At 42.2% G+C, this 11,707-nt stretch overlaps 1 protein-coding gene across 2 annotated transcripts in view; it reads left to right on the forward strand.

The window, feature by feature from the left end:
* LOC112567898 overlaps nucleotides 1-11,707 on the forward strand; it is a 43,787-nt gene that overhangs the window by 20,326 nt on the left and 11,754 nt on the right. The window contains exons 2-6 of one of the 2 annotated variants that reach the window (XM_025244768.1): nucleotides 4,439-4,774; nucleotides 5,622-5,672; nucleotides 8,966-9,031; nucleotides 10,992-11,087; nucleotides 11,371-11,649. In XM_025244768.1, coding sequence (XP_025100553.1) covers nucleotides 4,439-4,774; nucleotides 5,622-5,672; nucleotides 8,966-9,031; nucleotides 10,992-11,087; nucleotides 11,371-11,649 — 828 coding nt within the window. The remainder of the gene's footprint in view (nucleotides 1-4,438; nucleotides 4,775-5,621; nucleotides 5,673-8,965; nucleotides 9,032-10,991; nucleotides 11,088-11,370; nucleotides 11,650-11,707) is intronic. The other variant, XM_025244769.1, reaches the window with a different exon arrangement.

The following is an 11,707-nucleotide window of genomic DNA, read 5'->3' on the forward strand; positions in this document are numbered from 1 at the left end:
AACCTCTACCGTGCTTTGATACAATCAGGGGGAGGAGTTGATGTTTTACACCGAGCCAGCAACTGACTATATCACGGAAAGGCAGCCAGCCCTGTAAACAAACGCCAAATGTAGAGAAAGAACAGTGTGCCCGAGACGAGAACTGAACCCAGGACATCCAACCCTCACTGTATTGGTGACAGGCGCTAATCGTTGAACCACCGTCCGTCCTCGTTGATACCCCGAAGACCAGGACTACGCAGCGGGATTTTTTTACCCAAAGTCTGGGTTAAATTAATTTCTGGATTAGTAGTGAGAATTATTAAGAAAGCAATATTTTGGAGAAGAAAAAAAAAATTCCACAGGTGCAAAAATTAAAAAAAAAGTGGTGAATGGATACCCTGAAGAACAATTTTGACGTCAGCACCACCCGCTGACGCCACCGGTCTTCACGTGGTCTTCCTCCATCCACCCCGGCAGGCCGCTCCAAGGTTAAAAAAATAAGTTGTTTTCTGCAGCCCAGCTCGCCGGCCACTTCCAGGACGCGCGTGCACTTTCTGCATGGCAACAAGTGTGTTCAGCGGAAACGGCGCCCGCGGGTATCGATTTTTATCCTCATCCTTTCTCTCTCTCCTCCTCCTCTTCCTCCTTCCACTCTTGTGTTCACTCGGCGATATGCATGGCGTGTGCCAGGGAGGAAAGAAGACTGGACACACAGCCGATCAAAACTGACACGCAAAGGACTGTGGGACACACACTTGGGGGGATGCAAGGGAGGGTGATGGAGGACTCTTCGACCTTTCAGTGGGGGTCAGAGTGGTGGGAGGAGGAGGGTTGGTGGAGAGAGGGAAGGGGAGGAAAAGCCATCCCGTGGAAATGTACCGCGCGTGTCTTGAGTCCGACTTGCACGCGCCTGTCGTCGCCGTACGAACCCCCGCGACGACCAGTACGCGTCCTTGGGAGGAAGGGGGATGTCACGTGATTTCTAGGCTGGCATCACGCCAGGGGTCAAGGACGTCTTACGTGCAGACTCTCAGAGCTCTCTCTGTCTCTCTCTCTCTGTGCGCGCTCGCTCGCTCGCTCTGGAACATCGACGAGTCGCGCGCGTGCAGACGGAGACCCGAGACCGTGCACGCGTACGTGTGGTAAGCACGTGTTTGTGGACTTGTTTGTTGTTGTTTTTTTTTTTACCCAGTCATTGTAATTTGTTTACATGGCTGACTAATGAGTGCAATCATGTTTACATGGCTGACTTCATGATTGTTGTCTGTTTGCTCGGCGGACACGTGGTCATAGTGGATCAGTCACGTGTCCGACTAATGATGTAGCATAAATATATATTCTTTTCACCTTCATTGATGTTTACTACAAATTATTTTATAATACTTAATTACTTCATTTACTTAGTTAATTTTTTCCCTGTAAAGGGCGAGGGCTAAATGGAAAAAACATTTTCTCTCGTTAATAAAGAATTATCATCGTCATTGTCATTCTGCCATTTCTGACATTAGTGATGTTACATCTGTGATGAATGATGTCTACTGATTATTGTCTTTTTGCATGCCTGACTGGTAAGTTTAGTCACGTGACTAGTCTGGAGCTTGTATGCTGTTAAAATGTCGGACTGATGGTTGTAGTGGATTTATTAACCTTTCCGAGTGATTAACGAGGTCTGTTTACTTGCCTGAGTTTATCACGTGCTTGAGCTTCAAGTATCCCATGTAAACCATGGTGTTGTCTTTCGTCTATCATGAATCCGCTGATATTAGAACTGTTATGTAACTAATTTATGATTGTTGAACGAACCAGAACAGTTGAGTATTTACAGAAATAATAATGATGATGATTACATAGCCATAAACAATAAATAAGAAAACAATGCCAGAAAGCAGTCTGGTACCAGAAGGACCACATGGACAGACGCGGCAGTTGGCACGACTAACCACTCACACCTGTCTTGGGTTGCAGGCATTTTTTAGTCCATTCTTTGAGTTTCTAGACTCTTGGAAACAGAGCAGTGAGTGTCTTTGTTGTTTAATTCACATCCTGTTTGAGCAGTCCAGCTGGATGGCTGTCAATACCAGGGGAATGTATTCCCTTCAGACCCCGCACCACTCCTCCGACCTTTCCCCCCGAGGACCTATAGATTTGCTGGTTCACTGGTTCTAGTGTGGTTGTATTGAGCCAGCGTCTGACGGTTGTTCTTCTCCTCGCAATATTCATCGGTTGAGTGTAGCAGTGTTTTTGGTCAGAAGGCGGCCATTGTTGTCCTCGATGACTGAGGTCTTGTGTTGACTTGTCTTGGTGAAGGTTTGTAGTTGTCCTACAGTGGCTTACGAACCGACCTTCTATAGTTCATCAGCTTCAAAGAACTCGTAAGAAAAAAAGGAGAGATCACTTTCACCTGTCCGAAGGAAGGAAGAGCAAAGAGCCGCATAGGTACCCGCGTTTCCCTTCTTGAAGCCGACAGAAAGCCACAGGAGAAAAGCGCACAGCATGATGCAAATGTCACAACAATGTCAGGATTCAAGAGGGAGAGAGATAAAAAAAAAAAAAACGGAAAGAGAATGAGAGAGGAAAATAGAAAGAAATAAATTGCTCCTTTATTTAGAAGACCTGAGCCTATTTTGATAAAAGAAGTAAACAATGATATTACATCACTAGCATAGTCATCTACAGAGATGTTTTGTGAGAGAGAGAGGGGGAGAGGAGGGTGGTACAGAAAAAAGAAGAGACAGAAAGAAAAAGACAGAAGTATTCACAAACATATTTTTATTACCCACAGTTTTGGTTGGCAATCTGTATTTTAATCGGGCAAATATTTCCTTCAAGGAAAGAAAAAAAACCCATTGTTGTCCATCACATCGGTCCAAGTATCTCCTTTCAAAAAAGTCAACAACTTGTCACCTGTAATCAAAACTTCCTCTCAAGAGACGATCGTCCGAGATACCCAATCACGAGACCTTTCCTCCCTGAAAATTCGGTGAGAAGATCTGATTATGTTAAAGTACAGCTTTTTTTCCCGGGTATTTGTTGACATGTCTCTTCTGTACTTTAAATGGGTTTTTTTTTCTTCTCTCTTTCTCTCTCTCTTGTAAGTCAGACATCAGGAAGTTCTGGAATTGACCTTTCTATAGAATTCAGTAAGTCGGTCACTTTGACAGTCTCCATGATATCTTTGTTTTTGTTTTTCTTTGACCAAATGGTTGTGTATTGATATCTTTATCCTTCTGTAACTTGAATTGGATAATTAATGTTTAATTGTTGTGTTGTGCGGCCGTGGAACATCTTGCCGTAAATTCGGTCAGTCTGCGACATTTGACTGAATTTTTTTTCCTAGGCAGTCGTCGTTGTTTGTTTCTAGTCACCAAGTCCGGATACATTCCTTGATTTTTTTTTTTTTTTTTTTTTGTAGAGTGATGACACGTAGAGTCAATAAAAGAAATCATTAACATGTGATTGTAACCAGTCATTCAGATGTAATTAAGTCCTTTTATACTTCTTTTACTTTAAAACTCACAAGGAAATGAAGGAAGGCGCGTGCGAACACACAGAGAAAGAAAGAGAGCGATAAAGAAATAGATGTTCAGATGACTGATGAGGGGACATTTACCATCTGCTCTGACATTAATTGTGTCAGGGGGAAGGAAGAAAGGGTGGTGACACATCAGTAAGGCATTAGTCTGTCACAACAACCCTACAACCCACAGCAAGGAGATGGACGCCCGCATCTTCAATAAATCTTTTATCTTTCTTGATTTTTGGATGTGTATGTCTTCATTGTCTTTCTCCTCCTATTCCCGCTGTAACTCTGTGCGTGCGTGCGTGTGCTTGTGTGTGTGTCCCTCTGTGTGTGTGTGTCCCTCTGTGTGTGTGTGTGTGTGTCCCTCTATGTGTGTCTCTCTCTCTTTCTCTCTCTCTCGCCCTTTCTTACTTACCTGCAACATATAATCAACAGATATGCTAACACAATTACAACAGCAAGAATCAGTTTAAACGGAGAAACTATGTCAGCGTTGAAGCTCAGTTCCGGAAGTTTTTGCTAGTGGTTTGTAAAAAACAAAAATAGAAACAAAAATTCTTGCTTTGCTGTGAAATCGAGGCTGGACGAGGAGCATTAATTAAGTCTGGTTACCTCAGGTGCGAGGATGCTGCCGCTGATGTCGACTTGTTTGACCGCCTTCTGCCTCACCGATTTTTTTTCTGTGATAATATGTATGCCTGAACATGTGGGCTTTCACGTGCTTGACTACACTCTCACGTGAGAAAGAGAGAGGGAGGGAGAGAGAAAGAAAAAAAATACAGATATAAGTGAGAGGAGGGAACATGGTAACAGATTTGAAAGAAGCACGAACCTTATTTTCACCTTCTACTACACCTCCGTTTTTATTCTTCTTCTTTTTCTTCTCTTTCTCATCTTTGTTCGTTATCTTCTCTTCATTCTCGCTTTCTTTTCTAGGCATGAGCGCTCAGCCGTTCCAAGGAATCGACAGCATCATCGAGGTGGAGTGTTCCGGTCGCGGGTTGGATTCTAACACAGACTTGCTCATCATGACTCTCTTCGCGACCAACCGCGACCAGATCGTCGCCTCCGCCAACCTCAAGAAGCTGGAGTGCACGACCTCGCAGAGCTTCTCCATGTGCATCATGGACAGCAAAGGCCACGACACGAAAGTCAAGACCTTGGTGCTGGACCTCGCCGAGAACGAGAAGCGAGTCTACGGCTGCAACGTGTCCGTGGAGGTGGACCGGCGCGGCTCCATCAAGTCCTGGTCACTGGAGGTGGGAAGACAGAGTGAGTCGTTGTCATAGCAACTAAACTGCTACGCCTTCTTTTTATGTGCGCATGGTTGGGGGATGGTAGCAATGTTGGTGATGCTCCTAACCATAGTTGTCAAAGGACCTGAGGTACATTTTGTATCCATAGCAACCAGCGAGATGCATGTCAGGATAGTAGGAAATGTCTCAACGTTCTTGTCGTATCAAACTTGATGGTCATGGGAACTGGTGGTCATAGCAACCAATGGTGATGCCTGTCGTAAAGACAGCACCTGTCGAAGTCATCTGGACTAAGCGGTACCACGTCCAACCCAACGTTCCAGTTGTCTTAATAGTCGGCCATCACCTGCCATGTCCCTCCTGCCCCGATGCAGTCTAATGTCAGCAGTTGCTGTTGTAGTTGTTGCAACAGTGTCGACCTCAGGTGAGGTTTGGTCACAATGGTTCCCGTTGTAGACATATGGACAGTGGACAGAGGCCAGACATCCCTGGTGGAAGCTGTGTAACAATGGTCATCGAGGAGAAGACTGCGGTATTTTTAAAGAAGTTGAAAAAGAGATTGAAAGACGACCATTCTAAACTGGGGTGTAGGGGAACATTAAGGGGTGGACGTGCAAAATTCACAAATACTACACTAAACAGACACACCTTTATTACCATTATTTTAACATGAGTGTAATGGTCATGGTGGAGTCGAAGTAGAGGTTTTTTTTCTGCTGTTATTGTGGTAGTGATATCGACTGCTGTTCATCGATACACTGAAACTTATCATGTTGATTAAAACCTTGCAAGCTGACCAAGCAAAAAAGCTAAAACGGACAAACAAATAAAGAAAATTTTCAAGAATGTTCCTTCTGTTGTAGAAGGGCCCACAACCCCCGTCATTATTCCAGTGCCAGACACCATTGCTGAAGGTGAGTAAACACCAGCATCAACACCAGAATTACTTTTCTAGGTACTCCAGTCTCATTGCTCTGACACTTGGTCAAACTGAAAACTTTTTAAAATTAAAAAAAAATTATATTTTGGTCGGCTGGGGTACAGTGTTATTTATATATAGTTTGATGAATTTATTTTGTACTAGAACATCTATAGACCACCAACACGACGATCCACTCTCTATTCATCTGTCTCTCGCTTTCTATTTTTTCTTTGTGTGCTTTTAATTCTTTTTCTTTTGCTCTAATTTTTTTTAATCTTTTTCTCTTTCTTTCCTTACTTTTTTATTTCCTTGGTCATCTTGTTTTCCTTTAGCTACATTTCGTAAAGTTCTTTCCATCGCTGTGAAGAAATGATTTTTAGTATATCTTCCTTCTCTTTTTTCTACCCACCCACATATTCCAATTACCTCGCTAAAATGTGTGTGTAGGCTGTGTAGACCTTTTGCACTGAGACTTTGTCCTGGAATAAATGAAAAAAAAAGTTGTGGGACGGGAATCGTGCAGGCTTTTCAAAAACAAAAGTCAAATACTTTGAATAATCCCTAAGCTTCAATGATTACACGTTTCTCCTGAATAATTCCTTCTTCTTGCCTGTTTTCTAGGCTAATTACTTGAGGCTGCTTGGTTTGATAGGAATTCTCAACTAATGTTGGGTTTGCGGTATTAGGGGTGGGTAGGTACCCGGCGATGCTCCTATCCCCATCCAGACGCTAGCTCTGTGAACATGTGTCATATTCTGGGAGTATGCCCTTACATGAGATCTGAACCTAGAACTGTAGAGACCCCCACTGCTTCTGTGTCTGTGAAAGACAGAGAAATAAAATTTATGAAAGAACTCGTACATGAACCCACTTTCTACAGTTTCAATGGCGGTAAATGTCCCTAAATGTCCTTGGCCTCTTCATGAAAGCCATCTGTAAGAAGCTCACACCTCTATGATTTTCTATGTACCTCTGTGGCAAGAATTGCACAAGGAAGACAGAAAGTCGGTGAGACGAGTTAGTGCGAGCTCACAAATGTTAGAATGGTGAAACCCGATCCGACAGCATCATTGATACCATGGTGGTCTTTTTTCCTCTGTCCTGATTTATGCTGAGCTGTTCTCTAACATCGTAACTTCTCCTGCAGTCATAAGCTTTCCTGGGACATAAAGAAGTTTCTTTCCCCTTCTCTGACATGTAGAGGACATAGCCCACGTGACTGTGGCAACATTTGGATTTTTAAATCATGTGAGTGCTGTGGGTTCCGAAAATACTGATGATGAAGTAGAAAAGTCGATTAAAATGAATGAAAAAAGAGAAAGTCACGTGAAAGAGAGAAAGAAATGAAGTTAAAAACGCAGAAATAAACATACAAGAAAAGAAAGACAGCCCTCGCTAAGAAAGAGCCTGGAACATCAGTTCTCTTTCCCGAAAGACATAATCTCCCTTGAAGAAAAGGTAGATAAAATACATGAAGGGAACGAACGAGGCGTGTACATATTATAAAAGATGATCGACAGTACTGGCGCCTTCGCCCCTCTGTGCCAAAGAGTCTGGAAACTCAGAGAAGGACAAAAGAAAAGACGTAGTTATCGATAACAGCCCTTCAAAAACAAAAAACAAAAATAAAACAAACAAAAAAACAACAACAAAACAACAAAAAACAAAAACAAACAAACAAAACAAAAACAACAACAGCAACAAAAGGAAAACCCAAGGAAACAGCAAACATTGCCAGATTTTAGTCCAATCAGGTACCCAAGTAAAATCACCCTGAAATTAATACAGAATCGCATCACCACCGCGGCTGAGGAATTGCTAGCAGACCAGGTAGGAGCAAAGGTGAGAAAAACTTCATAGACTTTGAGAAAAAAGGCTTTTGGACAAAGTATGTCACAAGGGGCTATGGCGAATGATGCGAAAATTCAAAAAATCGAAGACGGTCTAGTCCACGTTATGGAAGGGATGCATAACGGCTCATCATATTTCTGGATAACCAATCAGGAGCTTCCTTACACACGACAGTAGGCGTCCGTCAAGGATGACCCCATCACCTATTCCGTTTAACATCTTTTGAGATAACTTCATGCATGAAACCCTCCAGACAACATCGATCTGACAGTCGCCATCAACAAATAACTGCAAGAGCGGCGATGTCGAGACTGGACAGTGCATTAAGCAGCCATAACATCAGGTTTACGATGAAGTAGGATCTGCACAAGTCCCTCGTAATGCCAACCCTGCTTTATGGATGTGAAACCTGGACTCTGCTTGCCCTTACAGGGAGGAGAATTCAGGAATTCGAGAACGAGTGTCTGAGGAGGCTGCTCCGCATCTCATACAGGTAACATAAGACCAACGACTTTATACGAAGCACGGTTGCCATACTCATTGGCCGCCAGGAACCGCTCCTCATCACACCCTCAACAATCAAGTGGAATAAGCTGGATCCAAGTCTGTCTTTCAATGTATCATGGAATAAGGTCTTCACCGAGGTGGTGAGAGAAAGACTGGATTACGAACTTGAAGGAGTGGACTGGTCGTCCCGTGCAGAATCTGTTCACTATCCTGGGTGGTGGACCTTTGACATCTGACGACTTGCCTTCCCCGACGACGGATGCCAGTGGAGGGACGAACGAACGAATGAATGACCAGAGACATGTTTGTGCTAGACACACATAAAATTTGTATACTCTATACACACTTTCTCTAGACATCTGTAGAAGATTATGGATGCGACTGTACGCAGGACCTTTGTACCAGACATTTGTAAAGATGGTATTCTAGAGTTGATGACGATGGACCTCACAAGAAACTGTTAGAACTCATCCAAGTGCTTTTCTGTAACAGTGTCCACTAGTCTTTACTTTGAATACAATCTTTATCATGGAATAAATGAGAACAGGACGAGTGTCTGTCCATGTCTAGGTGATGTTTAGAAGATTGAAAGAGAAAACAGAAAGATTTGAAAGGATGTTTATGGATGAATCGTTATACCTTTCAGTGCGTCTTCCTTTGTATCCATAATACAAAACAAAAACAAGTATTCTTTGTTTACATCAGTGAAAGGCTGAACATAAAGTTATTTTTCTACTTCTAAGCCGGTGTATAACTTTCATACTGTTGGCCACATGTTTGCATCAGAAAACGTATCATCCTCCTCCTCTCTCTCTCCTTCTTTTTTATTACTCTTTCACTATCTCTCTCTTCCTTTGTTTATACTCCATTTCTCCGCTAATTAATCATTATTCCTGTTTATGAACTCTGCTGTCTGGGGCATTTCAGTTGTACCTGCTCAAACACCAACCACATCAAGCATGGACGAAGAAAACACAGGTATGTTTCGTTTGAGTAAGTATATTTATTATAAAGACATTTGTGGTTCGGCTGTATATACATGTGTATATGTACTTGCCGTTTGAGCATAATATAAATATACAGTGTCATGAAATATGTAGTTGTGAGTGTGAGGATATATGCAATTTGAGTATATATATATAGTGAGGTCATGTCTTGTGAGTATATATATATAGTGAGGTCATGTCTTGTGAGTATATATATATAGTGAGGTCATGTCTTGTGAGTATATATATATAGTGAGGTCATGTCTTGTGAGTATATATATATATAGTGAGGTCATGTCTTGTGAGTATGTATATATAGTGAGGTCATGTCTTGTGAGTATGTATGTATAGTGTGAAGACATACAATGTAGTTTCTGGAGAACATCATTGATGTACTGAGTGACCATTGTGATGGGTTCGTCTCATCCCTGTGCTTTTCTTTCATTCAGTTATTTATGAATTTTTGTTTGTTTGTTTTTTCGGTCAGATTTCCAGTCTTCGGTATATTGTTGACAATACTTGATTATTTAGTCTTTACCTATGGATTTGTTGGACCATTAGGCTCTTATCATTTCGCACTTGTTGACCTGTTGACGTCCGTCGCAAAGCAAGGTTATAGCAACAGGCAGAAAAAAAAATCGAAGAAATACGAGCAAAAAAAAAATGGGTTTCTCCCTCCTTCCTCTACTGGGATTTTCCCCTTCCACTGGGATTTTCCTCTTGTGTGATATATTAAAACGTTTTTCGGGTCAAAGATCGGCATCACAGCCAATCCCTGCTAAGTCTGTCCCGGTAATTACAGCAAACACAGGACAAAAGAAAAGTCATCTCGCTCTCAACTCCCCGCACCCGTCTCTATTAATCTGTTTGTCTGCGCGTGCGATGTGTGTGCATGTGTGTGAAAAAGAAAAAAAAAGTTCTTTCTTGTGTATGCGTGGAAGTATTTTTTTTTTGGGGGGGGGGGAAGGAGGAGGGGGTGAAGGCATGCGTGTAAAGTCTCTCGTAAAATATTAGCAAAGTTCTTTTTAGGAAAAATGATTTTCATGTATTAAAGACCTACCCAAGCTCATTTATTTTCTATTGCCTATAGTAGCTGTCATGGTCAGTGCAAAACATAGGTATACAAGATTGCAGCCAATGGGAGAGTAGTGGTGTATATTAAATAAATATTTTCTTGTTCAAACATGAAGTAACCACCTGACATTTTTTGTTGACATTCTGTGTGTGTGTGTGAGAGAGAGAGAGTGTCACTTGATAGCTTTTTATCTGAGGAAAAGATAAGAATTTTTACGCTCACACGGTGTATAGGATCCTGTCATCAAAAAACAAACAAACAAACAAATAAACCAAACAAAATCAAACAAAAACAAAACGAAAACAAAAAAACAAACCAAAAAAAAAAAACAAAAAAAACATCCGGCATTTCCTGAATAAAGCTGCCCGCCAGTAGGCCTTTAACAGCTGTACATAAAGATCTCAATGTTTCGGGAAGTAGGCAGCCACCATTGTCAACCGATCGAACTGACCGATCCCAGTTGCAGGAGATTCTAAAGAGACTTATTTCTGGCTGGCCTGGAATTTCCAGCAACTATCCCCCAGTTTCCTAACCCCTCCCCTTCCTTCTAGCATCAAACTTGAATACTTATTGCTCGAAAATGGCGTCCTTCTCTAAAGAACTTGCGAACGCGTATGCACCTGGGGATGAAATAAATGCTGTTTCCCTTTTTTTTTCTCCTTCTTTTTGTTTGTTTTAATTGTTTAAAATGGCTAAATTCCACTTAACTTTTGTCCTATTGTGCTGTTTCAATTTAGGTATATTGTGTTAGTGTTTATTCTGGAGAGATTCAGGAATAAAAAAAATTAACGTTTCATTCAGACTGTTTCATTTTTAAATGTTTACATTATAAACTACGCTGTTTTCAACTTGTTTTATTTTAAAACATTTGTTCTTTGAATTGTGTTTATAGATTTTGAAGTTCCACCTGGAGCTCTCATCACTGGTGTCGTCTTTCTTATCTTCTTCATGATCCTGTGCATTGTCCTGATTGTCCTCCACTTCAGGGGTGAGTTCTCTAGTACCTTTGTCGTCAATAAAGCTGATGACAATCATGATGATGTTGGCCCTCTGATAGAAGCAACTCTCATTTAAAAAAAACTATTTAGCATTTCTACAATTGTTACCTCGGTCTGTACATCTGAAGATTACAGTTTGACACTTGAATTACAGACTGCATGCTTCATATCATACCTCCCACTCGGCATCCCCATAGCTCACCCTCTGAGGTACCAAATATCGACACATCGTTATTATTGTTATTATTATTATTATTATTATTATTATTACAGATCGTCGCAGACGACACTACCTCTCAGACGAGTACGACACCCCTCTGCCCATCACTGGTGTCATGGAGGACTCCCCCACGGCGGGCACCAGCGGTGGCAGTCGAAGGGTGGGGGAGAAGGAGAGAATTTTGGGGGTGTCGGCCCGGTCACCCCGACCTTCAACCTCTTCCCCTCTGCCCAGTCACCTGGTGTCCCGAGGGGGCGGGCCGTCCACATCCGGGGGCAGCGCGAGTTCGCTGCGGTATCAGCAGACGGGCCTCCTGGGGCACGGTGTTCACGGTGCGTGGTTTACCTCCATAGTAAGGGAAGGGGGTGATCCCTAGTTACTGTCACATGA

This window comes from Pomacea canaliculata, linkage group LG7, assembly GCF_003073045.1.
Source record: "Pomacea canaliculata isolate SZHN2017 linkage group LG7, ASM307304v1, whole genome shotgun sequence".
Taxonomy (NCBI): Eukaryota; Metazoa; Mollusca; class Gastropoda; order Architaenioglossa; family Ampullariidae; genus Pomacea; species Pomacea canaliculata.